Source organism: Trypanosoma brucei, chromosome 8 (assembly GCF_000210295.1).
Source record: "Trypanosoma brucei gambiense DAL972 chromosome 8, complete sequence".
Classification (NCBI taxonomy): domain Eukaryota; phylum Euglenozoa; class Kinetoplastea; order Trypanosomatida; family Trypanosomatidae; genus Trypanosoma; species Trypanosoma brucei.
The window spans coordinates 1,833,500-1,860,072 of NC_026741.1; the positions used below are offsets into that span (position 1 = coordinate 1,833,500).

Genomic DNA, 26,573 nt, shown 5'->3' on the forward strand with positions numbered 1-26,573 from the left:
GTTAATCGGATAAAGGAAGGGTTGAGGAAAAGAAACAAATAAATAGCACTCGAGCGAAAGAGAAAAAGTAAAGTAAAATAAAATAGAATAGAAAGAAAATAAATAAATAAATAAAAGAGATGCAAGAATTAAAATGAAAAAAAAACGATAATAACACTTACAGTTCCGATGAAACGGAGGGAATGTATAATAAATAGCGAAAACAAAAGATGAGGGGACAAAAAGTAATGTTACAGATTACAAATCAAACATTACTTGAAGGACGAGGAAAATTTGTTGTTATTGTTGTTGTTGTTGTTGTTGTTTGGCATTGCTGGAAGAAGAGGGGAAAAAAAAGCAATGGGAAATTAGAAAGTAGGAATGAAATGAAATAAAATAAAATAAAAGCAAAAGGGAAACCGTATACGTGTTTAACCGGTGTATTTCAAGGGATTTAACAAGGAGCAAAATTACATCCATAAAAGAAAACGGACAAACAAATCATAAGGAATAGGGGAAAAGAAAAAAGGAAGAAGAAAAAAGAAAAAGGAAGCAGCATTTAACGGATTAATGATTACATTCATATTTATATATATATTTTTTTTTTGATGTTGGGTTGGGTGACTGTATTTCCTTAATTTTCTTCTTTTTTTTTTTTGTTTGGACAAAACCCATCAGGTTATATGCTCAGTACTGTTACCGTCATTACACTGGTGGTTTTTTTTTGTTTCTTGTCTCATTTTCACTCAACCCCCGATGTTCCATATTTCACCTTTTGTTGTTTTTGCTGCTGTTTTGTTTTTTTTTTCCTTCTTTTTTTAAAAAAAATTTATCTTACCTTATCTTACCTTATCTTATCTTATCTTTTTTTTTCTTTAATTGACTTGTCTTATTTATGCTTATTTGCTGCGACTGTTTCTTGTTTGTTTTGTTTTGCATTTTTTTTTCCACCTCTTTATTCTTCTTTAGCAGGCGTTGTTTATTATTTCATTTGGTCTCATTTCTAAGCGTATAACTTTTGCATGTGTGTAGAGGCGTGGCGGACAATCTTTTTCTCTTTTTTTTTCTTATTATTCTGTGTTGTATTTTCACTGTTGTTTTATATCTTCTTGTTTATTAATGAATTTGTTGTCTAGATGGGGGAAATAAACCGAAACCTTTGACTGAATAAATGGAGTGAATTTCTCAACAACGACGAAAGCGATCATGTAAATATATTTATGCACTTGTATGTAAATAAATAAATAAATAAATAAATAAATAAATAATAATAATAGTATATATAAAAGGGAGGAGAAAAGGAAACAATTGTTGTATTTATATTGCTTCCTCAACATGAGAAGGAGGTGTTGACTGAAAAAAAATCCAAAAATAAAAATAAAAAGATAAAATAAAATAGAAGGGGGAAGTGTGCAATGGTAAAGGGTGTAAAGGGAAAATAGCGATAGAAAGTCGTAGTGTTCGGTGCCACCGTAATTCTCCTTTTGCTTATTTGCCTTTTTTTACTTTTTACTTTTTTGACTTGTTTTGTTTTGTATTGTTGTCGCTGTTGTTGTTGTTGTTTTGGTCTAGCGTATACGTACATATGTTATATGTATCGCCATATGGAAAAGAAGAAAAAAAGGGGGAAAAGGAACATTCCGTATAACTCAATTTCTGCTCGTACAGGCATTTGTGTTTTCTTTTTTTTTTATTGTTTTTATTGTTTTGTTGTTTGTGTTTTGTGTGTGTCTGGATTCGGCTCATCGTACCTTTGGTTACTGTGGGCTTTTGTTGTGTATTCTTCGCGTTGCGGATTCCTTTTTTTTGTTGTTGTTTTTTTTTTGTTTTGTTTTGTTTCTTGCTGCGGTTTCGTCTTTGGCTGACTTGTGACCTCCCCCCACCCCCTCGCCATTTGTTTCTTGGATGCTTTTAATCCCTCATTTTTTTTCTTTCTTTTTTTTTTCCTTTCATTCCCTATGATGGATGTGGTGTGATATCTTTCCATCACTTACACTCTCCCAACCAAATCGCCACCGCGCTCATGAAAGAACTGCTTCGTCTTCTCCTCAGAGTGTTGTTGTTTTTTATTTTTGTTTTTTGCTTTTTTTTTGTTTTTGTTTTTGCTGTTGCTTAATCCTTAGTGTTTTATGTCCACATAAGTTTTTTTTTGTGTGTGTGTGTATATCCGTGGATTTCAAAGCAAATGAAAAACAAATACATGATTGAAGAGATGTTAAGACGATGTGTCTTCCGCCCTTTCATTTCACTTCATTTTTGTTTGCTGTGTTGTTGTTGTTGTTGTTGTTGTTTTCTTCGTCCTCGCCCGTCTGTTGTTTGTTTTTTTTTCTTTTGGTTGTTGTTGTTGTTGTTGTTATACGTCTCTCTTTCTTCCCACCGGTACACTTAAAATGAATGGAATTGTTCCGGTGTGCTCAGGCATGAGTGAGAAAATAAACAAAAAGCGGATGAATGCCACGGATGTGCACTCTCATTCGCTTTTTAAAGGTGCGCATTCCCAATGTTGCGGGTTTGTGTGTGCTCTTCCGGTCCCCCGTAATTCTCCTTTATTTCAACATCTTTCTTTCTCTTCAACACTTGTTTGTCTTTTGTGTGTGTGTTTGGTTTTGGTTTTGTTTTTTTTTTGTGCCTCAACGTGTTTCTGCGACGCGCTCCGGCACAATAGACGAGGAAGAAAGGAAGACACTCAAGCAGAAAAACAGCACGGTGGAACTACGAGAGGAGTTTGCAGCTCTTGTCCCGAAAATTTGCTACATTTCGTTGAAGTAAGGAGACACAAAAGAAAAAAAAGAAGGAAGTAGAGCAAAGCAAACGGCAGCGAGAACGTCCTACTGATTCTTCTTTGCTTCGCGACTGTACTGGAAAACTGTTGAAAAGAAGAACATAACATCACAGTGAACTGCATACGCTGTCCTTTCCTCCCTTGCAAAGTTGTGGAAGTCGCGAGTAACATTTTTTCTTTTCGTCTTTATATACGCATTGAGTTTCACGACACCAACCGTCGCGATGGATTACGTTAGCGAATTGTACGCCATGATCCGCGTACGGTGGCAGATGCGGAGGATGGCGGGGGAATTGCAGGCGGACGACGAGGACCTCCGTTTCTGTTATGATGTGCTGCGTGACGTGTCGCGCTCCTTCGCTCTCGTCATTATGCAACTGAAAGCTGCTCTTCGTGATGCTGTATGTGTTTTTTATCTCGTTCTGCGAGCCCTTGACACGGTGGAGGATGACATGCAACTGCCGCTTGAGTTCAAACTGCGGGAACTTCCGCTTTTTCATACGCGGCTGCACGATCACACGTGGCGGTTGGATGGAGTCGGTGAGGGTCGAGAACGGGAGTTGCTTCAGAAATTCCCTCATGTTTCAGCCGCCTTCTCCCGCCTGGACCCGTCATTTCAAAGTGTGATTGAAGACATATGCAGACGGATGGCTGATGGCATGTGCGACTTCCTCCAGCGCACCGACACCTGCAAAGCAAATAACAAAGAAATCAGTGAGGATAATTGTCATGATGGCAAAAGTGAGAAGAGTGCTGTGGAGACTCGGGAGGACTTTGATTTGTACTGTCACTACGTTGCCGGTCTGGTGGGACTTGGACTCACGCAACTTTTCGTTCGAAGTGGTCTTGAGAAGGCGGCACTTGAGGAGAACATGACGCGCGCCAACCACATGGGTCTATTGCTGCAGAAAACGAATATTATTCGCGACTTCTACGAGGACATTTGTGAGAGCCCGCCTCGCGTGTTTTGGCCGCGCGAAATATGGGGACAGTACACCGACGACCTCCATGCATTTAAGGGAATAACGCGACCGACCAATGGATCTAATGACACCGCTTGCGGTGAAGGTAGAAAGTATAGTGACGAAGAAAAGGAGATCATTAAGTCCAAGGCGGTGGATTGCCTTAACGCGATGGTGGCAGACGCCCTGGTGCATTTACCACCAGTTATCGAATACCTCGCAGAGCTGCGTGATCCCACTGTTTTTGCATTTTGCGCAATCCCGCAGGTGATGGCTGTGGCGACATTAGCACTGGTCTTTGACAACCCCGATGTGTTCCATAGCAGGGTGAAGCTCACGCGTGGCGCCACGTGTAAAATCATCCACAACGCCACCGAGTTGTCTGCTGCGCTGAAGCTCGTGAGGACATATGCTCAAAAGTTACTTTCAAACGCGCATGCCGGCGTTGCCAGCCATGAGGCGGTAGCGCAGTCCCTGCAGGTTGCCATTAAGACAATGGATGAGCAGGTGTTGCGACACAATACCAAGCTGGTGGAAGGACCGACACGGCGAGTGCTGGCGCAGTATTCCGCATTGGGAGGCGGGCTTCTGCTCAAAGTTGTCGACGGTGTCTTCGGTTATTTGGGCAGGTGAAAAAGTCCTCGTGTAAATACACTTACGTGACCAAATATATATATATATATATATTTGTTTCACTATTTATTTTGTGTTGATTTTTCCAATGTTGTATATGTATGTATATATATATATATAGCATGTGTTCGTTCGGTCCCCACCCCATCTCCTTGCTTTTTTATATATATTTTATTTTATTTTATTTTGTTTTATTTTATTCTCTTTTAATCGTGTTTTGAAACCTCCCACTGCTGGAGAATTGTGCGTTTCTCGACCAATTCGGGGGAAGAAACGAAATAAAGAAGAATTATATAAATAAATATATATATATATATATAAAGTGAGATTTTGTGGGATAACTTGGATATGGATTGTTCAAAAGAATCTGATAGACGGAAGACACTCGCAAAATGACCTCAGTGAAAGTGAACGTGCCTCACTGTCTGTATGTTAGTAAAGAGGGAAACGTAAAGTAGAATTTGAAGTCGAGGAAGAAAAAAGTGAAGAGGCAATGAGTGTGCTAAAAAGAGAGGAAAAGAGAAGGAGAGTTTAGTTGAGGTAGTGATTTTTGTACGGTCGTTAACTTTTATATATTTTACCTTTTTTATTATTATTTTTTTTTTGTTTACTCTCCTGGCGCCTCTGTATGTGCTTACTTACCTATTACCCTTTTTGTGTTTACATTCTCCGATTTTCCTAGCGGAGAAAAAAGTGCTTCAACCAAAGGAAGAGAGAAAGCACGGCGCCAAAGCAAAAAGGAAGAAATGAGAGGGAAAAAAAATGTAGTAATTGTTTGAAGTTAAGAAAAAAGAAAGTTTCAAGGTGCGTTGCGGTGCCTCAACTTTACCGGGTGGTTGAAAGGGAATAGCGCCTTTTTCTTTTTTTTTTTTTGTGGCTCTCTTTTTCCAGACCATTTGTTAGAAGCGGAAACAGTAGGTACAGCCCTGCTATTTTATTTTTTTTTCATTGTGTTGATGTGGTTTTCCTTATTTCATTCCACTAACTCCCAACACTCTCTATCCTGGTCCAAATGAGAAGAAGAAGGTGTCGAAAGCATTTTTTTTTTTTTAAACTACCATCAAGCGAAATTATTGCAACTGTCTCTCTCCCACTTTATTAATCCAATCCCATTTTATGTTTTAGTATACGGCTAGGATCAATATCATGTGGTGTCGTGATGGGGAATCTGTGCGTACTCATACCCGTAAAACTGAGATGGTGACGGATAGAACAGAAAATTTGTATTAAGAACCGATACGCAAGCCTTTTTGTACTCTCCACTGCGGCTAAAAGGAGACGGCAGAACAGTCTCGTCGGAACTTGGGATACGAACTTTCCTTCTGATCGTGTATTATTACCCATGTTGTTCTTGTTCTTATCCTTCCCGCTGCCGTCGCGTAAGCGTTGCGTTTGAAGGGACGGAATTTTCTTGTCATTTGGAATCATGCGATTTAATGGCGGAGGTTGTTGGTGACTTCATATGTATTCGCTATGAATGACTGCATGTAGTTTATGCATCTCCATGTCACTCACATAGTGCCTGAGTAGATGCTCCATCACCGCATTTCGCCGGCACGAAATGACGGCAATAGCGTAATGTGGTAATCGCCGTTGCACCTTTACCTCTGGAATGTACCCCGTTCCCCTAACACATCCGTCTTTGTTGCTGTCCCTCATGTTTTCTTTCTCCACGATGTCCTTTAGATTAGGGCAGCTTTATGAACGCACTAAGCGGGAAGTTCACATGCGCTGTCCTACTAACTAGTGACCCTTCTGCGGTGGGATCATCGACCAAGGTTTCGGTAGGGGTTCAAAATATTGCAGTAGTCCTTCAGCACCAGGAAAATGATATTCCACTGATAGAATCCGTTGCTTCACATATTCAGCGTTTCTGCGCTATACACAATATATCATGCGTCGACTGCGGCCGTGACATCGCGAGTTTGTTGAAGGAGTCTGCACATGTTGTAGTCGTTCGCTGCGAGGATCGTGCAGCGACTGGGGAAGTTTCCAGTCAGCTGCTGCAGCAGACAAGTGAACCAATTGTTATTGTGTTGGAGATTGACTGCAGCTCCCCCTCGAAATGGGATATCAGAGATAGTGAATCAAACAGTGGATGGAAATGGCTGCAACCCACACCAAGTTGTTTGGCTGAGTTGCAGAAGCATGGCGGTTGCAGCAGTGGGGTATGGCTCCAGGCGGCAATGAGATGCTCAAAACCGGTCGTGCGGGTGCAGCTGCCACCGTCACCACAAACGTCAGTACCGTGGGCTTCAGCCGTGACGTTGGATGGGCTCATGCGGGAAGTGGGGTATAAAGTGGGATGTTTACCGAAATACGGCTCGTAGTTGTTGATCACAGCAAAGAATGCCGTACAATTGAAAAAAATCTCGGACTAAGCGGACTTTCCTGGTTTACCGCCACCAAAGGGGCGCGTGCATCCGCTGTCTTCACTTTTTGCACTCCTTGCTTTCCTCACACAGAGGTCGCGTTTAAAGGCTGGGACGTCCGTCCGTAGTGACTATCAGGGCGTCCCTTTCTCTAATTCCACGGATGAAAATGCGTTTTGCGGGTTGGCGCACTTTGGTGTGATGTGCTGGACGCAAATATGCCCTGCGCGTCCGTCCCCTGAGCAGCCCTTGCTGGAGCAGCAACAAGATCTGTCGAACGATCCCCTTCTCTTACGTTCTCTAGGGATGAGGACAAGACGTCGTAGGTCACAGGTTTATGCTTTCACACTTGCAGTCCTCATTGCAATATCATGTTTGGTAGTGTGCTGTGATCTCTTCTTTCTTAGCGTTATCCATTTACCGTTAGAAGAGGAAAAGGCGTCCGCACCTATCAACGTGGACGAGTGCCTGAGGCTCACTCCCCCGAGCGCCGTCAGCATTTGGAAAGAGCGTGAGTTTGTAGTGATTGTTGGCATACCCTCTGTTGATAGGGACGAGTGGCAGAAGCGACGGAACCTTCAACGGCGGACTTGTTGGCAATACGCTGGCGTGGCTACCTTAGAAAACAACTTTACAGGTGAGCTTCTCCCGCTGTACCTCCTCGCACCACATCAATTAAACGGGTACGAAATCTCAGAATCGCTGCGGGATGAGGCTTCACGGACAAATGACGTGGTTATGCTTCCAACCAATGATGTGTGCTCGTTTTCACGAAGGAAAATTGGTGAGGGTGGAAGCTGGGGAGTTGAGTCAGAGCTTGTGATGAGCCGCAAGACCTTCCTTTGGCTTCAGTTTGCCGTTACCGCCTTTCCAAATGTAAGTTATATTGTGAAAGGTGACGACGATGTGTTTGTCCGTGTACCGCAGTATCTCGCGGACCTCCGTGTGATGCCTCGTAATGGATTATATATGGGCCGTGTCTATGGTGCCACATTCTTCTGGAGGTCGGGTGGGATACCATTCGCTGCAGGATACTTCACTACCTTTTCCAGGGATGTTGCAGAAGCTGTTGCCTCCTACAGGCCTCTTGAACGACTTTTGAAGGCACCCTACTCCATATGGCGTATGAGGCAGTACCTTTCCATGAGTGTGTTGCATGAGGACGTAATGACCGCTTTAGTGCTGCAAGATAAGATCAGGTATAAGGGCCTGATTATTGTTGACGCCGCACCTTGTCACTTTCATAACGCAGGCAAGAAAGGTATCAGAGCATCCTTAATTGATGAGTACGTAGTAGTCCACCATATAAAGGAGAATGACTACGGGGTCCTTATGAACCATTTTGCTGATATTGCGGTGCAGCCTAAGCCATCAAAAGTCATGTGGAGAAGTGAAAACTATGCAGTCATGCAGTGTTTTGCGACTCTAAGACTAAGGAGAAGTGCGTTGCTCGCTCTTTTATCTGCGTTAGATACTACTTTCCGTCGGCACCCTTAGTGCGGTGTCATACCGCTATTATTCACACTTCCCCACATGTCTGTCGATCATTTGCTGCTCTTTTGGGTCTATTGGTGCCAGTCGATACCCGTGATTAATAGGGATGTCAATTCCCTCATTAATTTCCGCCTGTTGTCCCCCTTGATGGAATTGCTCATGCGTTGTTGGCGCGCCGCGGCACCCCGCTAACCAGCGGGACGTCTCTCTCTCTTTACCGGATAAAGTGAGGCGATTACTTTTCACCAGGAGTTTGTTATTACCTTGACGACTTGTTTTTCTCCGATAAATACTTCACATTTCCGATTGTAAGAATATGTCGACTGTGCTCTTCTAATCATGTGTCACACAGGTTTCCGCAGGTGGGTTGGGGGAGGTAACGTGTGCTAACACAGTGCCTTGTTGGTTCCACGATACCTCGCTGCTGATCAACGGGCTGTGCAAATCCCTGTTTCATGCTTATTTTGTTTTATTTTTTCGCCAATTACCTCCAGATATGACACAAAGGAAAGTGTACCCGCCTTACTCGTGGAGGAAACCGCGCGCTTCCGTCTTGGTGCTGACGACCACCTTTACAATGGCCCTCATCATTATAATGTGGGACATTTACCACATTTCGGAGGTGCATTCGAACAGCAGTTATGATCTCTTAGGCACGTTTGAAAATGACTATTACCTGACGCTCACTCCCCCGAGCGCCGTCAGCATTTGGAAAGAGCGTGAGTTTCTAGTGATTGTTGGCATACCCTCTGTTGATAGGGACGAGTGGCAGAAGCGACGGAACCTTCAACGGCGGACTTGTTGGCAATACGCTGGCGTGGCTACCTTAGAAAACAACTTTACAGGTGAGCTTCTCCCGCTGTACCTCCTCGCACCACATCAATTAAACGGGTACGAAATCTCAGAATCGCTGCGGGATGAGGCTTCACGGACAAATGACGTGGTTATGCTTCCAACCAATGATGTGTGCTCGTTTTCACGAAGGAAAATTGGTGAGGGTGGAAGCTGGGGAGTTGAGTCAGAGCTTGTGATGAGCCGCAAGACCTTCCTTTGGCTTCAGTTTGCCGTTACCGCCTTTCCAAATGTAAGTTATATTGTGAAAGGTGACGACGATGTGTTTGTCCGTGTACCGCAGTATCTCGCGGACCTCCGTGTGATGCCTCGTAATGGATTATATATGGGCCGTGTCTATGGTGCCACATTCTTCTGGAGGTCGGGTGGGATACCATTCGCTGCAGGATACTTCACTACCTTTTCCAGGGATGTTGCAGAAGCTGTTGCCTCCTACAGGCCTCTTGAACGACTCTTGAAGGCACCCTACTCCATATGGCGTATGAGGCAGTACCTTTCCATGAGTGTGTTGCATGAGGATGTAATGACCGCTTTAGTGCTGCAAGATAAGATCAGGTATAAGGGCCTGATTATTGCCAACGCAGCAGGGTGTCACTTTCACAACAAAGCAAAAGAAGACATCAGGGAGGCAGTGAGCAATAGATCTGTTGTAGTCCACCATATAAGGGAAGAAGACTACGAGGTTCTGATGGATCATTTTTCTAACATTTCGGAACGACCTCAGCCATACGGCGTCAGGTGGCTACGGAATGACCGCGCTATGGTTCTGTGCTAACTTAACCCGGTGCCTCGAAGAGACACGCGTTTTACTCACCCCTATTTTTTTCTTAACATTTGTTGGTTAGCGGTTTATATGTTTTTTACAATTTTTTGACATGAGTCTATCTATTTGTTTATTTATTGCGATTATTTGTTTTATTTTCATCGTCATACCAAGTGGCAGTGTTCGCATACCTGGAAGGTGATGTAACAGCGCTGAAACTTTTGTTTGACCTCCGTGTATCTCATTATTTGTCGAGTTTCCATGCACACGACCGCATAACCACACCATGCATGGTGGCTTGTGTTCTTATCTTCCTTTAAGTGGGGCACGTCCAAACCTCCTTGTGTATACATCCTGTTAGGAGTATGAGCAATTGGTGAATCAAGCACAACCCAGTGATGTGGGTTGTTGTGCAAAGACGTAACGCTGTATAATAGAAATGTGCCCTTTATGGGTAACAGAGTAGTGTTTTGAACAACTTTCTCGCCTTGCTCTCTCATCCCTTGTTCATTCCCCTCCAATCATGTGACAGCATTTAGTGTTACCCATTGAGATGACGTTTTGAAAGATGTACTGGACTACACTTTAATTGCAGAAATACTTTGGTACCGTTAGAAGAGGAAAAGGCGTCCGCACCTATCAACGTGGACGAGTGCCTGAGGCTCACTCCCCCGAGCACCGTCAGCATTTGGAAAGAGCGTGAGTTTGTAGTGATTGTTGGCATACCCTCTGTTGATAGGGACGAGTGGCAGAAGCGACGGAACCTTCAACGGCGGACTTGTTGGCAATACGCTGGCGTGGCTACCTTAGAAAACAACTTTACAGGTGAGCTTCTCCCGCTGTACCTCCTCGCACCACATCAATTAAACGGGTACGAAATCTCAGAATCGCTGCGGGATGAGGCTTCACGGACAAATGACGTGGTTATGCTTCCAACCAATGATGTGTGCTCGTTTTCACGAAGGAAAATTGGTGAGGGTGGAAGCTGGGGAGTTGAGTCAGAGCTTGTGATGAGCCGCAAGACCTTCCTTTGGCTTCAGTTTGCCGTTACCGCCTTTCCAAATGTAAGTTATATTGTGAAAGGTGACGACGATGTGTTTGTCCGTGTACCGCAGTATCTCGCGGACCTCCGTGTGATGCCTCGTAATGGATTATATATGGGCCGTGTCTATGGTGCCACATTCTTCTGGAGGTCGGGTGGGATACCATTCGCTGCAGGATACTTCACTACCTTTTCCAGGGATGTTGCAGAAGCTGTTGCCTCCTACAGGCCTCTTGAACGACTCTTGAAGGCACCCTACTCCATATGGCGTATGAGGCAGTACCTTTCCATGAGTGTGTTGCATGAGGACGTAATGACCGCTTTAGTGCTGCAAGATAAGATCAGGTATAAGGGCCTGATTATTGTTGACGCCGCACCTTGTCACTTTCATAACGCAGGCAAGGGTGATGTTGCGCAACACTTTACGAGTGTGTGTCTTCCGCCATGTGATGGAAAGTTAGGGCCATTTCTACGCACGATTCGCCGGCGTTTTGGTGGAACGGCAAAGCTTCCTTGTTGGCCTGAGGAAGAGAATAATTATTTAACCAGAAATTCGCCGGTATATATCGTTTACGTTATCCATCCAGTTAAACCGTAGAGTCAAAAGCATTGTCTCTAATGCGTTGATGCGTGTGTCCACACGGCTCTAACTGCTCTTCGTTAACTTTTGTTTGGTCAGTAAATGTCGCGGAGTGTAATGGCATGAGGGCATAATTGTACACCTTTACTAATTTTGATGGGTGTGCTGGGCGATGGCGTGGGCATGTCCCTGAACGGTAGTATTATTTTGACGTTGAGTCTAATTAGATGACGTTTTTTTCCCCAGTGGTTGATGTTGGCAGCTATCTTGAACGGTGGTCGACTTCCTTTTAAGGTACCAATTCAGTCGACCCGACGGTAGGCTTTTAAGCAGTAGCACCAGGCTGGTCAATAGTCGCTGGTTGGAACGACTTTTTCCTCGGTTTAGTTATGTGTCTCAGGTGCCACCTCCAAATGTTTTACTTTCTATTGTGCCCTACCGCATTTTTGATCTGGTTGCAAAAGGTGATTGGTGCGGCTGTTTGGTGAGTTGCGTGCCGACTACGTGAATGCCCCTACGTGATGTGTTGCTCCCTTATTTTTTAGACCTGTTATTTCTGTAAGAGGTTACTGGGGGGTGCACTTGTCCATCCACCGATGACACCAATTCATTCACATTGGGGCAACCGGCGTGCCTCTTGTGGGAGGGCAGTCGACCGACTTCTACTTTCGTTTTTGTATGGTAGAGTGTGCTGTCATTTGGCGCTGTCCTAAATATAAAGTCCGGGATTCGGTGGCTGGCTGCGCTTATCCGTTGCGTATGCTCATGTATTATGTATGCATGTTCCTTCACTTCCTTTTACGTGGCATTGCACCCTGTTGGATGCGCTGTTAGGTGAGGTGTTCTTTTTTCTTTTTCTTTTGTAAAGTGTTAATCTGTCTTATATCATTCAGCTTATGCCTCAGGTGGATCTCGTTAAACTCTTGCAAATATGTGTGAATGGCGCTTTGGCTGCGCAGCAGTACATTCTGCTCGATCTGATTCAGCTTCGCAGTTTGGAAGTATCCCGTCGTGACGTGTGTATAGCGGATTTGGACCAGCAGGAAATTGCGCGGTTGCGTGCCCGTCTGAAAGCTGCGGTTTCGGTTGATGTGAAGGGGAAGCTCGAGTATAAAGAGGGTGGCTCCGTTGATGACCTCGTGACAACTGCGGATGTCGTCACTCAGGGCTTAATGGAGCGCCTCCTCGCTGAGGCATTCCCGGATACGCCCTTTACTATTATTGGTGAAGAAGAAGCAACAACAACTGATGCCATTAAAATACAGGTGGAACGTTGTGTGGAAGCGTTCCGTGACGTGAACGCCGTAGCACCACTGCAAAAAGAACTTGAGGCACATGCCTCCAGTGATTCGCGGCACGTGTCAGCATCAACCGTGGAGGAGCTCCGCGCTCGCGTTGGGGTATTCATTGACCCAATCGATGCCACAAGCTGCTTCGTTGACGGGACGTGGGGTGCCCCAATGACGCTTGTTGGGATCACAGTTGATGGTGTACCGGTTGCCGGTGTTTCCAATCGTTTTTTTTACAGCACTGTTGATGGCTTAACTTCGGGCGGTAATGCCGGATGTACGGGTCTATCATACGTGTGGAATGACCCCTCTGCGGGACCTTTTATTGTGCACGAGGGACGGCTGGCAACTCCTCTTTGGTCACTCGGAAGGAAGACGACCAGCAACCTTGCCATGCTACGTGTTATTCGTTCTGGCACAACCAGTAATAAGCGCTTCGAGCAGTTGTTGGCCCGACTGCAGCCCGTTGAGCCTCGAAGTGCTCGGGGCGCTGGCAATAAGTTGATGCTTCTTGTTGTCTCTATGCTCGCGGCATCAGATGGGGCGGCTGCCGCTGCATGCGACGTATTCTTGGCCCCACCTAACAGCATCAGCAAGTGGGACACATGCGCTGCTCACGCTTTCCTTCTGGCGCTAGGAGGTGATATGCGTACACTGCGGGGAGAACTCATCCGGTACCCGCTGCGAGGCACAACTAATCTCAAAACCCTTCCTGACGGGGTCGTTGGTTTGACGCGATGGTCGATGTCGGAAGGCCTTCGGCGTTTGGGATGGCAGTAGTCGCTACAGGAAATCAATAAATCGTTATTGCCCCTTTTTAAAAAAGAAAACAAAAGAAAATTCAACTTAGTCATACGAACGTATGGTCTAATGTCCCATCAACGGTAGAGTAATGCGCGTAGGAATGCAGTTCACCTATGTCCATGTCCATGTTTTGTTTTGTTTATCCTACTTTGGCGGGGAGGGCGGTCGTGGATCGATATTTCCATACAACTTCTGTAATGTTTTGAATATCAACTTGTTTCCTCTTCTTTTTCGTCTGCGCGACTGCCTCCGCAGTTTCCCTATTTCGTTCGTGTTTGTTTCCCCCACTTCGTAGCCATTACATCGGGCCGTTGCTATTGTTGTTGTTGTTTTTGGCCTGTATCGTGAGGACTTGTTGGGTCGTGCAGAACAAGTGAGGAGTGCAAAACAACAAATGCCCACGCCACAGCAGAGTGAAGGAAAAGACCTGCACCGGCGCTTTGCGGAAGCAGCTAAGGGTGTGACAGAGTTGTACCGCAATGCCACTCTCTCATACAATGCCGGCTATCGAGACGCCCTTCTGTTAGTTGAGCGTTACGCCCTTATCGCAGCACAAAGTGGGGAAGCGACACCGCACGGTGCATTAAGGCGCGACGACAGAACCAGTGATGGCGGCACTGACCGCAACAGTCATTTGAGCGATCAGAGTATAAGTAATGACGACAGTATAAGCATTAGCAGTTCACAGGATTCTGCGGTCCCAGCATCAAGGACATCCTTTGCGCAATGGGGAACACAGTCACCGCAGTTACTGAACATCAAGCAGCTGCTGTGGTTCATACAAAACATAGTGAAGAGTCATGATGCTCTCACCGGTGCCCCACGCACCTTAAAACGCAGGCGGAGGCGGTCGTGTAGTTCAGCCGGTGCTCGCGGCTGCGCCGTCGGTAACGATAATGAAGACAACACCAGTAGTGGTGAAGGTGGCGGCAGTGGCGGGGGTTTTGGAGGACTACCGATTCCAAGGTTCTGCTCCCCACAACATCGGGCAGAGAACTGGAACGAGTTGCTGCTGCTTGGTGAAGGCCGTGCGACGCCACACACGGACGCCGACGGGATCAATTCCGAGGGTGAGCTGTGACAAAAAGGTGTCTTGGGCTTATGGCTATTTATCCGACCTTGCTATTTGGTTTGTTTCTTGCTCGTGTTCGAGCTCATTGCATCTTCCAACTTCCTGCCCTACGAGGGGTGATATTTTGCCGCGCACAATCTGAGAAACGTTGCTGATATTTGCCGCTTGTGGACGGATGCTAATTCTGATTTTTACATTTTCTCTTGTCTCCTTTTTTATCCCCGCGAATAATACCTTGTACGTTGAATCTGCGCAGGCAATAGACCACGAGTGTAAAGCACGCGCGGCAAAACACAGAGAAAGCAAGGGAAGGAAAACGCATAGCGACATGCCCCCACACAGGAAGCATCCAGCGCGCGGACGCTCGCCACGAAATAAAAGATATAACGGTGAAGGTAAGCCGGCAACCAAGCGTGGTCGAAGTTGGAGCAAGCAACCGTCGGGCCCTCTGACCACTAACTGCGATGGCGAAGCATCATCATACACGACAGCGGGCACACCACCGGTAGCGAGCGATCATAAATTTTGCAAGAAAACCAGGAGTACGAAACCATCGCTGGAGGTTACTCGCACACACATTGCCCCCAACACTACTACTGCTGCTGAGGTCATCCCAAATGCAAGCGTTACCTCCGCAGTTGGAAGTGCGGGAGGCACTGAAACGGCAGCCACCCCGACAGCGAAGGGTGCCGACAATCTGAGCGATACCGATATGGAGAAGTACAATGATCTACAGCGGCTTCTACGGCGAATTATTGCTCTGGAATTTAGTGAAAGGTGTACGCAGCGCTCCATCACTGTCGTCACCATGATATGCGAAACGCTCTGCACGGACCCTGTAGCCATTGTAAAGGTGATGGAGGTGGTGGACCAATGTTTCGGTGAAGCAGTGCGAGGTCAGGAGCCGAGACTGCTCATGCATTATTGGTACATACTGGATGCCATCCTGAAACACTTCAATGGAAAGCCTCATTTGTTGAAAGCGGTGCTGGTGGCTATTCCACACTTTGTCCGACAATACCTGCCGTGGCGTGGTAGCACCCTGGCAGGTCAGCCGTGGAGCGAGTATGATAAGTACAGACCCGCGTATGAAGACATGCTTGGCACATGGAAGGTTGTACTGGAGGAGCGGGCGCTTGAAGAAATTATGAAACTGTGGAGGGAGGGTATGGGAAACCACTACGCAGATAAAGTGGGTGATGTAGGGGCAAGGGTCCCGCTAGGCAACGCGACTGCTGATTCACAGAATTCTGATGCTGCCCACTAGTGTGCGGAAACACCCAACGCACCCCGTGCCCTCTTATGTTTGCTCATTGTTTTACGTGGGATTAGGGTATATTAACATGGACATTCGAATAGTAGAATAATGCCGTAGTTGTCTTTGGAACATTTTGCTGCTAGGTTCGCGAGCACCACAAATACGAACTCTGCAGTTGAATTCGGGGTGCAAACCCTCTTCCTTTTGTCGCACCGCTCACTAAGGCCAACACACACACCAGCGACTCGGTCGGCTCCTGATAGATGGTCATCGGCCGCCAGGGCGCTGTTTGCTGTAGCGTGGTAGAGATGGGTCGTGCACAACACATATAATTTTTTTTAAAAAAACTGCTGTCATCATCCTTTAGCTCATGTAATCTCTGCATCCGGCTCGAGTACTGCATCGTCCGAGGTGGGAGTGACTTATTCATACCGCAGCTAAACACGAGGTGCAAAGAAAAGGGGGTTTGTCTATCCGGGGGCTACCCTTTGATTTGTCCCGCGTGTGTGCAATCAGAGTGCACTTCCTGCAAGTACTTGAAAATCGTATCCAGAGGCTGTCAGTTATGCCGGTGACCGGTCGAAGCATCTGAATTTTTGCAATGAGGACAAGCCTCCTGTACGAGCTCAGTTAGTTTGAAGCTGCAGAGTATATTTAATTGGAACGGAAAATTGAAGTACCTAAGTGCCACAACCGACCATTTTCGTATAAGTTTTTGGTTTTTGGCCATTTGGCCCTCTATTTATCGAAGAGAAACACTTTGGCGACATGAAAGCGCTGTTGGCACCTAATTATCACAACCGGGGTCGTGCAAAAGTATTTGTACAAGGAAGGGTAACGCTACTTGTGGGTAATGAGTTTTTTTTTTTTACAACCGAGCACCCCGTGCTCAGGTTTTTGGACTCCACACCGGTGGAAGTCGTGTATACACAAAAGAATTAGGTGTATTGTTGAAATATCACGCAGAAAAGTACTTGTTCTGAAGTTACGCACCCGTTGCAGCGTGTATGCAGGGTAGAGATCGTAGCACATAAAAACTATCTGCCAGATTGTGGGATAGCAAACGGTCTTGGCATCAGTCAAGTTGTTGCTTTGGCCTGATGTTTGGCAGTGCAGAGATTTAGGGTGCAAATGAGTGTTTGCGCCTATGCACTCCTCCTCCAGATGCTCACTGTGTGATAATTACGGTACTGCACTCTTGTGTGTCGTATCTTGTGGTGATGTGTCGTTCTTTAAACTTTCCAAATGTTGGCACCGTCCACTTCCTCATCTAGCTGTGTCACTGTTTTCTCCACCTCTGTGCACATGTGTATTTTGCAGTATTGAACATAGGTATGGCTGCCGTGTGGCGGAGTTTCAAGTTCTTCAATGCGGAGCTCGTAAAAAATCCCCTATGTCGCATGGAGATGACGTGTTGCTGTTGCGGCGAAGGTTTGGTGTTTGCTGGTGGAAGCGATGGCGCCGTATGGGCCGTTGACCGCAGTAGCAATAACGAAGGCGTTAAGTGCGAATTTGGCGCATATAAAGGCCCTGTGCTATACATGAAGTACGTTCAATCGCGGAATGTGCTGGTTACTATCGGTGACGACGACGGGGAAGATGTGTGTGTTATCCGTGTCTGGAACCTGGAAGCGGCAGCAGCACCGGGGAGGATATCACCACCGCCGTGTAATGAGCACCGTTTGTTTAGTTCGAAGCACCCGCCTCCACGAGAACGAGTACCTCTCTGCCCAATCTATGACACGGGTTCCACATCCTCTCCCACATCCAATAAGCGACGGGATGCGACGGACTGCGCCCCAACCACAAGCATTAACACCGTTGTTGCATCTTTTGATGTTGCAGATGATCTTCAGTGTATGGCGGTGGCGCTTGTCAGCGGGGATGTTATACTTCTTCATGATGATCTGGAGCGGAAGAAGGCGCTGAGGTTGCAGCGGCTCCGTAGTAACATTGCGAAAGGCCCAATTGCTTTTGTCGGCTTTACAAGAGCAACCTATACACCAGATGCGACAACAAAGAAGACCAAGAACCAGCAGCTTTTTACCCTCAGTACGTCTCGCAGAGGAGAGGAAATGGTTACACATATAATGTATAGTGTGTACGCTGATTGTGTGACGGTGTGGCAAGTGTCGTCCGCGGATTGCGAGGAGCACAGCTGTGATTCTTTTGGTGGTGCTTTGAGGGGCCGTTGTTGCATGACAGATGATGGCCAACTTGTTGTTGCAAGTAATGCAAGCGATCACATTACCGTATTCGGTAACAAAGAGACTCTGTCTCCGCGGAAGCAGTCACAAGGGTCGTTTGTTAGTTCACATTTTAGTTCTTCTCAAGCAGTTGAAGTGGCCGGCCGAAAATGCTTGCTTCTTTCTCACCGTGGTTACGTTGTGGTGCTGGCGCAAAGTGACGCATGGTCAGACAGGTTTGTACTTCAGTGCTATGATCTGCCCAACCGGCTGCGCTGCCTGAGCCGCTCGCAAGAGAACTACTGCACCCATGTCGAATGGATGTTGGCCGATTCGTCAGATATATTAGTTTTTTGTAGAGAGCCGATTCGACATGTTGAGGCAAGCAACAGCGGCAGCGTCACCGGCTACGAAAGCAAGAACATCAGGACCGCTGCTCATGCGTGCTACCAGGTCGTACGGCTTGTGGAGGTTGGTCTGGAAAAGCGACTTCAGCAGCTCTTCCAAAAAGAGTGCTACGAAATCGCGCAGAGTATCGCATGCCGATCTCAGTCAACCCCAGGTGGAAGACACCGGAAAAATCAGCAGCTACTCGATATTAAGAAACACTACGGAGACTACCTTGTGAGCAAGCGGGACTACACTGGGGCGATGAGACAATACGTGGACATCATAGGCCACGTGGAGCCGTCATATGTTATACGAGTATTCGTTGACGCACAGCAGATTGTGCCTCTCACGGGCTACCTGGAGGAGCTTCACAACACCCGAGACAACCACACCGCTCAGCGGAGTCACACTACACTGTTACTGTGCTGTTACATTCAGCTGCATGACGAGGAGAAGCTGAACAATTTCATTCGCCGAAGTGATGTTCGCTTCGATCCTCGTACCGCAATTGACGTATGCACGGAGGCAAGGTACTATGAGGCCGCGTTGTATCTCGCAGAGAAGTATGCTAAGCCGCACGACTATGTTACGGTGCAGCTCGATCACTTGAACAACCCAAAGAAAGCCCTTGAGTTCATACAGGCGCTGTGTCTGGATGACGCTGAAGCCATATTGCGGCAACAGCACGGTAAGCACCTTGTAGCGGCACTACCGCGTAGAGCAACAGAAGTTCTCATTAATCTGTGTGTAGGTTGGAGTGGTCCCGCACGGCGCTTGGTGGGTGACGAAGTCGCGACCTCAAAGGAAGAGGGGGCCAAGCACCACAATCGTGGTGATGCAAAGGACTTTCTTCACATATTATCCGACTTCCCTGTGTGTCTTTTGCATTTCTTGCGAGCTGTGGTGAATAGCGGTGTGTTGGACGACGCAGATCCCAAACGGGAAATGGTAATTTATAATACGCTTCTGGAGATGTACGTTACACGGGAACTCAAACATGCCACTAGAGGTAACATTATCCCCATAGAAGAAGAGTCGTTTGTCGCAGAATCGTGCGAGGAGCGGCGCAAGCAGGCATATGGGTTCTTTACGGTGCACAGCGGTAGGTACGATCCATACCACGCCTTACTGCTGGCAGAGCAGCACGGCTTTGAGGAAGGTGTGTTCGTGCTTCTTCGCCGACTTAATTGCTCCACTGAGTTGATGCAATATCACGCAAAAGGGCTGGCGCACGGTGTTCCCACTCTGGTACGACAGATAGCAAAGACAAGACTTATTGAAATTTGTCTCAACAGTACTAACGATGGTGTGGAGCAAAGTAATGACGGCTCGGGGAACGGTCCAAAGAGCGGTGGAAGTGCCCGTGAGTTGTGGTTGTCCCTGCTTTCCATGCTTGCGCACACTCCAGAAAGCGATGCCCAGGATATTAGCCAAGTACTGGGGCACATTGCCGCACAAGACGCGCTCTCACCACTATCTGTGCTCACAACACTTAACAGCAGCAACCCAGAGTTACCGCTGCACATATTTCGTGATTATGTGGTCAGGATGGTGCAACGTGAAGTGAAGCGGTCAGAGTCTATCAAAGCCCGCACGGAAGCGCGATTGAAGGAGCTGCATGAGCTTCATGGTAAATTGGACGCGTTGCAGACGCGTGTGACAACACTGCAAGCGTTCAATTGCAACCACTGTGGGTCTCCACTCGATTTGCCAGCTGTGTACTTCAGTTGCCAGCACGCGTTCCATCAACGTTGTCTGAATGACACAGCGAGGTGCAACGTTTGCTCTCCAGCTAACTTTGAGTTTGGCTGTGTTGATCAGCCACAATACGATGGAGAGGATGAGAGTGACAAATTCTTCCATTGCTTAGGTGGCTTCAGTTATGAAAAGGGTTTCGATGTGGTGGTGGAGCGATTTAGCAATGGTGTCACTGGCCTGCAGGGGCCCCGCAAGATGGACGCACCGTGTGATAGCAGCTCCATTGTCCATGGATTGCTCAATTCTTCTATCGACCTCGCCAGCAGTGTCAATAGAAGTAGAGGCCCAAGCGAAACCGTTTTGCTGAGTGATGATGACACCTATGATGAATCTGGCGAGTTGATGAAACCGGAGGCAGTAGAGCTGTGGTAGTTGGTAGCAACAACGTTTTCGCTGACATTATTACAGCTGTGTGATCTCTTGCGTTTGTGTTTTTGATGTTGTTTTGTTTTGCTTTTCTGCCGGGGAAACAGCGAAATCCCTTGACCTTATCTAGTTTAATATTTCGGCTTTCGCACGTGTAACTGGGTCCGGGGAAACAGAAGCATACGCATGGGCCTACCAACGATGATTGTTACGGTTTCTCTTGCGTACAGCAACGTTGGTTGATACTAAAGGTTTTTGCCTGCTATCCGTGTGCTATTCAGGTGGTACCTTCATTTTGTCTATTACCACCATTCGTCGGTGACGACCGGTGCCACGTGCTTCCCCAGTCCCCTTTCTAGTTCGTGGACCTCACCGCCCTTTCTGATTCATTTATTGTTTGTCCTGAACAAGTTTTCTTCCAACTGAGTTTGTGGGGAAAGCGGGAGAAAGGCAGATCATCGTTCCCGGCCGTTCAGGCAAGATCCCTTTTCCTTTGAACCACGGAGGGGGAAATTAGTGCCTTTTTTTTTTAAGCACGGAGGATACGCACGCGTATACATAAAAAGGAAAGATAAAAACGAAGGTAGGATAATTGAAGAGAAATGTCGAAGAAGCAAGGCGCGCAGGGACTTGAGACGTCGCCTGAGCTTTCCTTCATAAAACAGGGACATCTTAACTTGCTCATTCATACAAAAGACGGGGAACAGCGACTTGTTCCAGTAGATTCTTTGGCCTTCATTGATGACCCGCAATTGGTGCGTAGCCGGACGATGGATCAGGTTAATTTCAACAGTGAGTGCATCTTCAAGGTCACTCTTGACTTCAGTGAGCCGATTCCGTGCATAGAGGAGACAGCGGTTCGGGAGATGACCGATTGGGTATTGTGTTCCTGCAAGGGAAACAATGCTTTCTACTCACCGGTAGAGAAACGGTTGATCTTGCAGAGCTGTACAGTGTGTCTGCAAAGCAACGTCCGAGCGCTAGTTGACCCGTTTGTTGTTATGCTGCTTTATAACGAGGAAGGATGGGTAGTGGATCGTGTTCTAAAATAATTGGATAACCACAATTTTGTATACGATTGTAAACAAATTCGCTACTTCTGCTGAAGGGGAAAGGCGCTCTTTCAATCCATCAGAGAGACACTACATGTAGTCACAGTGTTTGGAGTTGTAGGTCAGCTGCAGAGTACCCCTTTCTGCTTTGCCCGCCGTGCATTCCCGAATTCATTCTCAACTGGCACCTCATCATCATGTGCTTTCAGGTAAAGCATGCGTGCCTTAAACCACCATATTTGTGTCTGCTGCTGGTGGAATATACTGCATGACATCATTCGGTTTAAACCTCACGTGTATTTATTCCCGCACCACATTTTCGGTATTCACTTCCACCCTCCCCCCCCCACACACACACACGCACATATGCCACTTCTTTGCGGCTCTCTCTTTCGATTAACACACAGGTCTTCGTTACGAGGATTAAAGAAACATGAAAAACAACGACGCTAACCATATGCGCAAGCGGTCGCGCGAGGATCCAACGAATGCAGAAGCTGCGGAGTTTTCCGAAGACCAGGGGGTGGGCGGCCAGCAAACAGAGGTAAAAGGGACAAAATCCAGCTCAACGTCGAGGGTATCCCCTGAAATACCAGATGAGAGCGCGTGTATATACGAATACGTGAGTGGGCCAACTGCTGTTAGCACCAGCGGTGGCAACAGCGGAAATAGCCCTGGAAGCACTCACCCGTCTGAACGTAAGTTAAAGCAGGCGACGCTACCTTCCTATGGATTGGTAAACGACACTGCGGTATTCCGCAAAGAGCTTGCTGATAGAGACGCACAGATCGATGAGCTTCGCGAGAAACTGGCAGCCGTGGAGACGCGGATGTCCGAAAGGGAGACAACTCTTGTCAACACGCAGGCACAACTACAGGAGGCTGTCGATCGCAACAATCGCTACCAGGTTGTTCTTCGTGAGGAAATGTTGAGAGCGGCCCGTCAAGAGAGATGCGGTGCCAGACGTGCCTTACATTTGAAGCAATTTGAGCTTGGACAGATAGCAGTGTGGCATAGTAACGGGCGCGAGGTGTGGGTCGAGGGCAACAAAATGAGGCAGCTCACCATGCAGCTTGAGGAGCTTAGTGTACGCCGTGATGAAGTGGAGGAGCTCAAAAAAACGGCTGAAAAGCGGGCGCGGCAGATACTGAGGAGCAACGACGAGGACTCGATGGCACCGGAAGTCCAAGCGGCACTGATGGAGGCGCAGGAGGCAGCTCTGCTGTACACCGCAGAGTTTGCAGCCTTGGGTAGCGCCATCCAGTCGCTAAAACAGCAGCAACAAGACTTAAATCACGAGAAAAAAGTGTTTCTTAAGGAGATCCGTCGCGTAAATGACGAAGATGCATCTGCCTTCGTGGCTGTGCCGGCTCTCGGTCACAATGGTCGATATGTAATGATGCATCTGCTCGGCAAAGGAGGCTTCTCTGAGGTGTGGAAAGCCTTTGACTTGCAGGAGGCGCGGTACGTTGCGTGCAAAATCCATCGCGTACAGAGGGAATGGTCACAACAGGTGCGACAACACTACCGGGACCGTGCAGTTCGTGAGCTAAAAATTATGCGAATGCTGGAACACCCGCACCTTACACGGCTCTTCGATGCCTTCGACCACGGCACGGCAACGTTCGTATCGGTCATGGAATTTAGCGCGGGGACCGATCTTGACACGCATCTGAAGCGTTGTGGCACCCTCCGTGAGGTGGAGGCGCGGTTAATAATTATGCAAGTAGTCAGTGCGTTGCGCTATTTCGCAGCACAGCATCAACCGGTCATCCACTACGACCTTAAACCGGCGAATATTCTTCTCCATTCTAGTAACCAAAGCAGTTTGCTAATCAAAATAACGGACTTTGGTCTCAGTAAGCTCATCCCGAAGCGAGACGGGACAAACGACAATCCAACCATAGAACTGACGTCACAGGGGGCGGGAACATATTGGTATCTTCCGCCTGAGTGCTTCGACACCACAGCAACTCCTCGGATCAGTAACAAAGTCGACGTGTGGTCATGTGGTGTTATATTCTATCAGATGTTATTTGGCCGCCGTCCATTCGCCGAAGGAGAGTCGCAGCAACAAATATGGCAAAACAAACTCATTGTTTCCTCCGCACACACCTTAACGTTTCCCGACACCCCGCGTGTCTCGCAGGAGGCGAAAGATTTAATACAAAAGTGCCTCGAATACCACCCTGCGGACCGCTACGACGTGATGCAACTCAGTCAGGACCCGTACCTGCAGCGCAATACACGGAGGCTCTCACGCACCGAAAGGACACTCCCCGCAGCAACCCAGAATTCCTCAACAACAGTGGTGACGACTGCTGCGGCTGCCTCTGGGGTAACGCTGACAGGCTCCGTTGAGGAGAAGTTAAGTAACATCCCCTGAACAGCATGGGTATTTCATCCACTTCACTTGGCGGAACTCAAAAATAGTGAGTTGTACAGTTGGAAGCTAGGGCTTCGGAAATAGCGGTAAAAAGGGAAACCAGGAATGCACATTGGAACAGGGCGCAAAAAGGGGGGAAAGTAAATAGGGGAGGCAATGGAGGGTTAAACGTAAGTGAATCAGCACAATGAACACTTGTTGTATTTGCCACGCTCGCGTACACTCCTCCTCCATGCGTTTGGTACGGCATTGAATTGTCTTAATTATTGCACTTTCATAGAATGAGGTGAAGGGGTGTTCTGCACTCCAAAGTTTCCTCTTCCAGACGTGGAAAGTGGTGTCTCCGCTTCCGCCAGTGCTTTTTTTTTTCTTGCCATCACTGATCTATAGGTGATGCAGAGTATCCCACCCACGTGCGGCACGGACTCGACCAAACTCTGCAAATTGACAATCTTTATGCTTGTAATGTGGCACCTTCTACCCCGAGCTCTGGGTGCTGCCTGTGTCACAGATAAATGTACCTTTGCTGACAAGTGAATGAACCAAAGGGATGACATAACCACTGTGAACCCCTTTTCCTTCCTTTATTAAGCTGCCGCGTTGCGGTTGAATGCCTTCATTGACTGTAGGGTGCACCAGATTCATGTCGTGAAAACATGAAGGGATGTGCGAGCAGTGTGTGCGGACTGCTGACGCGACGACTCGTTTAGACCACTGGTTCGATGTTGATGCTCCTAACAGTGCCATTCCGCGGCTCGGGGAGGAGAGATCTCAAAAAACTGCTGGAGCCACTGCTAACGACTGGGACCTAATATGGGTTTACAGGCGATGGACAACCTTTACAAGAGCCAGTGCCCAGCAGCGTGTCGCAGTGATCTGTTAATCCTCCCCTCCCTTCCCCTCCTGGCAGTAATAAGAGCTGCGACTTCAGGGATTGGCGGATGCTAAAGGTGAGGGTGGATGTGGTGCCCCAATTGCTGCACTCACTTCAGGGTTATTGCTGATGGTTTTTACGGGGAGGGGAAGTTCCATCACCGACACATCCGCCGATCCCTGAAGTGGTAGCAGATGTTGGCTCACAGGGATGCCATGCAGCGAGAGAAAATGGGGGTTGGGACGACAATACGGAATTGGGGGCAAAGCCCTGTGGTTGGTGGGTGAGAAAAAAAAATTGAAGGAGTTGTTCGGCGGTCGCGGTGCAAAGGCGAGGTGGAAATAGCTGAAAAGGTAGCGCGTAATGGGTGAAGCCCTGAAGATGGGAAGAACAGTGGCCAGATTCTCCCCGAGTCCAGCTGAAGGGGCGCCGGTCGTTGTGGCTGTGGGTCTTTCTTCATTATTCCAGCTAGTTTTCTTCTATACGCGCTCATAAGCAATATTTTCTTCTTGCCGGTCATCTACTACTTTTTATTATAGCTGGGAACGAACGTTTGTGCTGTGGTAACGGAAAACTAGACAGTTGAGAGTTGTCGGGAAGCGCAAGTGCAGTAAGGAAAGTGGAGAGAAGAAACACAGCAAGAGACAGCAGCAAGTCCATCAGCTTTGCTTGAGCGACACATATACAAACGGCTGTAGAGCTTTCATCACAGACTGCAAACAAAGGACCCGACGTATGGAGCTTTCGTTTCCCTTTCTGCTGTCAACCGTCGTGCTTATCGTGTTCTACACGGTGGACTTCTTCTTCGCGCGGCTTCTCAACGTACTCAAGCAAGATCATCTCGAGTTGGATGAGTGCTCCCCAGAAGAGTCACCCGATTTGGATCCTGCCTTTGTTGTAGGTTCCCTGAAGCAGGTGGCGGTGGAAATGTTAGAATACCAACGGCGGCGCTTCCACATGGGCGAAACGGGGGTCCCTTCAACGGCTGCCGACTCTGACCCGGTGCCGTCAGCCACGGTAGACTTTGGTAACCTGCCGACTGCAGCCTCATCTCATCCTTCAGAAAATGTGGTGCACGTTGTGGTGATCATATGTGGTTTGGTTGGCCCTTTCGCTACTGTTTGCCAGGCGCTGTTTCCAAACGCATTTGGCTGGTGCCGCTTCAACTTCCCTTATTTCGTACAGTACATTGGAGCCTTCTCAGGTGTTGCCTCCGTCTCCGTATACACCGGGCGGGTGTGGCATTGCACCTCCTACAGTGAAGTCAGTCGCAAGCAGTGGCTGGAGCTCATGTGGTTTCGTCTTGACTTCATGTGTCTGATCTCTGTGGCAGCTTTCTTCGGTGCTGGTTCGTGGGTGGTGACTATTTGTTTACTTGCTATCGGTTTTTACTTGGCCTACCGCGTGATGCGCATTGAGAAGCGGATGCAATCGCTGCAAGTGGAAACACAGTTAGTTCGTGGGGAGGTTGACGTTGACCGTGTTTACGTACCAGGGACGGTGGAGGCCGCTAAGGCGCTCGGCACTTCTGAGAAGCAGGGGTACAATGCGGTTGTTTAACTTCGAGGAAGGTTGGGGATATATATATATATATATAAAGAGGGGAAAAGGGAAAGGGCAAGCAGTGAAAGCGGTTGAAATGGGCAAGTGGCGTGATAGGCAGGTGTCTGCTTACTTGC

General features: G+C 47.6%; 16 protein-coding genes across 16 annotated transcripts; 14 read left to right on the top strand and 2 right to left on the bottom strand.

The window, feature by feature from the left end:
* Nucleotides 1-662: 662 nt before the first annotated feature.
* TbgDal_VIII7350 (conserved hypothetical protein, conserved) lies at nucleotides 663-986 on the top strand (the record flags this gene model as incomplete). Its single annotated transcript, XM_011777766.1, has 1 exon — nucleotides 663-986. The coding sequence occupies one exon, from the start codon at nucleotides 663-665 to the stop codon at nucleotides 984-986; it is 324 nt and encodes a 107-aa protein (XP_011776068.1).
* A 1,383-nt stretch (nucleotides 987-2,369) lies between these two features.
* Nucleotides 2,370-2,780, top strand: TbgDal_VIII7360 (T. brucei spp.-specific protein; the record flags this gene model as incomplete). Its single annotated transcript, XM_011777767.1, has 1 exon — nucleotides 2,370-2,780. One exon carries the CDS (start codon nucleotides 2,370-2,372, stop codon nucleotides 2,778-2,780), a length of 411 nt encoding a protein of 136 aa, XP_011776069.1.
* A 205-nt stretch (nucleotides 2,781-2,985) lies between these two features.
* TbgDal_VIII7370 (farnesyltransferase, putative) lies at nucleotides 2,986-4,356 on the top strand (the record flags this gene model as incomplete). The annotated part of the gene is made up of 1 exon (XM_011777768.1): nucleotides 2,986-4,356. The coding sequence occupies one exon, from the start codon at nucleotides 2,986-2,988 to the stop codon at nucleotides 4,354-4,356; it is 1,371 nt and encodes a 456-aa protein (XP_011776070.1).
* Nucleotides 4,357-6,056: 1,700 nt separating this feature from the next.
* TbgDal_VIII7380 (hypothetical protein, conserved) lies at nucleotides 6,057-6,686 on the top strand (the record flags this gene model as incomplete). The annotated part of the gene is made up of 1 exon (XM_011777769.1): nucleotides 6,057-6,686. One exon carries the CDS (start codon nucleotides 6,057-6,059, stop codon nucleotides 6,684-6,686), a length of 630 nt encoding a protein of 209 aa, XP_011776071.1.
* Nucleotides 6,687-7,034: 348 nt separating this feature from the next.
* On the top strand, nucleotides 7,035-8,225 carry TbgDal_VIII7390 (UDP-Gal or UDP-GlcNAc-dependent glycosyltransferase, putative; the record flags this gene model as incomplete). Its single annotated transcript, XM_011777770.1, has 1 exon — nucleotides 7,035-8,225. The coding sequence occupies one exon, from the start codon at nucleotides 7,035-7,037 to the stop codon at nucleotides 8,223-8,225; it is 1,191 nt and encodes a 396-aa protein (XP_011776072.1).
* A 493-nt stretch (nucleotides 8,226-8,718) lies between these two features.
* TbgDal_VIII7400 (UDP-Gal or UDP-GlcNAc-dependent glycosyltransferase, putative) lies at nucleotides 8,719-9,849 on the top strand (the record flags this gene model as incomplete). The annotated part of the gene is made up of 1 exon (XM_011777771.1): nucleotides 8,719-9,849. One exon carries the CDS (start codon nucleotides 8,719-8,721, stop codon nucleotides 9,847-9,849), a length of 1,131 nt encoding a protein of 376 aa, XP_011776073.1.
* A 152-nt stretch (nucleotides 9,850-10,001) lies between these two features.
* TbgDal_VIII7410 (hypothetical protein, unlikely) lies at nucleotides 10,002-10,337 on the bottom strand (the record flags this gene model as incomplete). Its single annotated transcript, XM_011777772.1, has 1 exon — nucleotides 10,002-10,337. The coding sequence occupies one exon, from the start codon at nucleotides 10,335-10,337 to the stop codon at nucleotides 10,002-10,004; it is 336 nt and encodes a 111-aa protein (XP_011776074.1).
* Nucleotides 10,338-10,763: 426 nt separating this feature from the next.
* Nucleotides 10,764-11,477, top strand: TbgDal_VIII7420 (UDP-Gal or UDP-GlcNAc-dependent glycosyltransferase, putative; the record flags this gene model as incomplete). The annotated part of the gene is made up of 1 exon (XM_011777773.1): nucleotides 10,764-11,477. The coding sequence occupies one exon, from the start codon at nucleotides 10,764-10,766 to the stop codon at nucleotides 11,475-11,477; it is 714 nt and encodes a 237-aa protein (XP_011776075.1).
* Nucleotides 11,478-12,355: 878 nt separating this feature from the next.
* TbgDal_VIII7430 (inositol polyphosphate 1-phosphatase, putative) lies at nucleotides 12,356-13,528 on the top strand (the record flags this gene model as incomplete). The annotated part of the gene is made up of 1 exon (XM_011777774.1): nucleotides 12,356-13,528. One exon carries the CDS (start codon nucleotides 12,356-12,358, stop codon nucleotides 13,526-13,528), a length of 1,173 nt encoding a protein of 390 aa, XP_011776076.1.
* Nucleotides 13,529-13,946: 418 nt separating this feature from the next.
* TbgDal_VIII7440 (hypothetical protein, conserved) lies at nucleotides 13,947-14,633 on the top strand (the record flags this gene model as incomplete). The annotated part of the gene is made up of 1 exon (XM_011777775.1): nucleotides 13,947-14,633. The coding sequence occupies one exon, from the start codon at nucleotides 13,947-13,949 to the stop codon at nucleotides 14,631-14,633; it is 687 nt and encodes a 228-aa protein (XP_011776077.1).
* Nucleotides 14,634-14,799: 166 nt separating this feature from the next.
* TbgDal_VIII7450 (T. brucei spp.-specific protein) lies at nucleotides 14,800-15,891 on the top strand (the record flags this gene model as incomplete). The annotated part of the gene is made up of 1 exon (XM_011777776.1): nucleotides 14,800-15,891. The coding sequence occupies one exon, from the start codon at nucleotides 14,800-14,802 to the stop codon at nucleotides 15,889-15,891; it is 1,092 nt and encodes a 363-aa protein (XP_011776078.1).
* Nucleotides 15,892-17,216: 1,325 nt separating this feature from the next.
* TbgDal_VIII7460 (hypothetical protein, conserved) lies at nucleotides 17,217-20,588 on the top strand (the record flags this gene model as incomplete). Its single annotated transcript, XM_011777777.1, has 1 exon — nucleotides 17,217-20,588. One exon carries the CDS (start codon nucleotides 17,217-17,219, stop codon nucleotides 20,586-20,588), a length of 3,372 nt encoding a protein of 1,123 aa, XP_011776079.1.
* A 596-nt stretch (nucleotides 20,589-21,184) lies between these two features.
* TbgDal_VIII7470 (hypothetical protein, conserved) lies at nucleotides 21,185-21,634 on the top strand (the record flags this gene model as incomplete). The annotated part of the gene is made up of 1 exon (XM_011777778.1): nucleotides 21,185-21,634. The coding sequence occupies one exon, from the start codon at nucleotides 21,185-21,187 to the stop codon at nucleotides 21,632-21,634; it is 450 nt and encodes a 149-aa protein (XP_011776080.1).
* Nucleotides 21,635-22,091: 457 nt separating this feature from the next.
* Nucleotides 22,092-24,020, top strand: TbgDal_VIII7480 (protein kinase, putative; the record flags this gene model as incomplete). The annotated part of the gene is made up of 1 exon (XM_011777779.1): nucleotides 22,092-24,020. The coding sequence occupies one exon, from the start codon at nucleotides 22,092-22,094 to the stop codon at nucleotides 24,018-24,020; it is 1,929 nt and encodes a 642-aa protein (XP_011776081.1).
* Nucleotides 24,021-25,096: 1,076 nt separating this feature from the next.
* Nucleotides 25,097-25,414, bottom strand: TbgDal_VIII7490 (hypothetical protein, unlikely; the record flags this gene model as incomplete). Its single annotated transcript, XM_011777780.1, has 1 exon — nucleotides 25,097-25,414. One exon carries the CDS (start codon nucleotides 25,412-25,414, stop codon nucleotides 25,097-25,099), a length of 318 nt encoding a protein of 105 aa, XP_011776082.1.
* A 215-nt stretch (nucleotides 25,415-25,629) lies between these two features.
* TbgDal_VIII7500 (hypothetical protein, conserved) lies at nucleotides 25,630-26,454 on the top strand (the record flags this gene model as incomplete). Its single annotated transcript, XM_011777781.1, has 1 exon — nucleotides 25,630-26,454. One exon carries the CDS (start codon nucleotides 25,630-25,632, stop codon nucleotides 26,452-26,454), a length of 825 nt encoding a protein of 274 aa, XP_011776083.1.
* Between the last annotated feature and the right edge of the window lie 119 nt (nucleotides 26,455-26,573).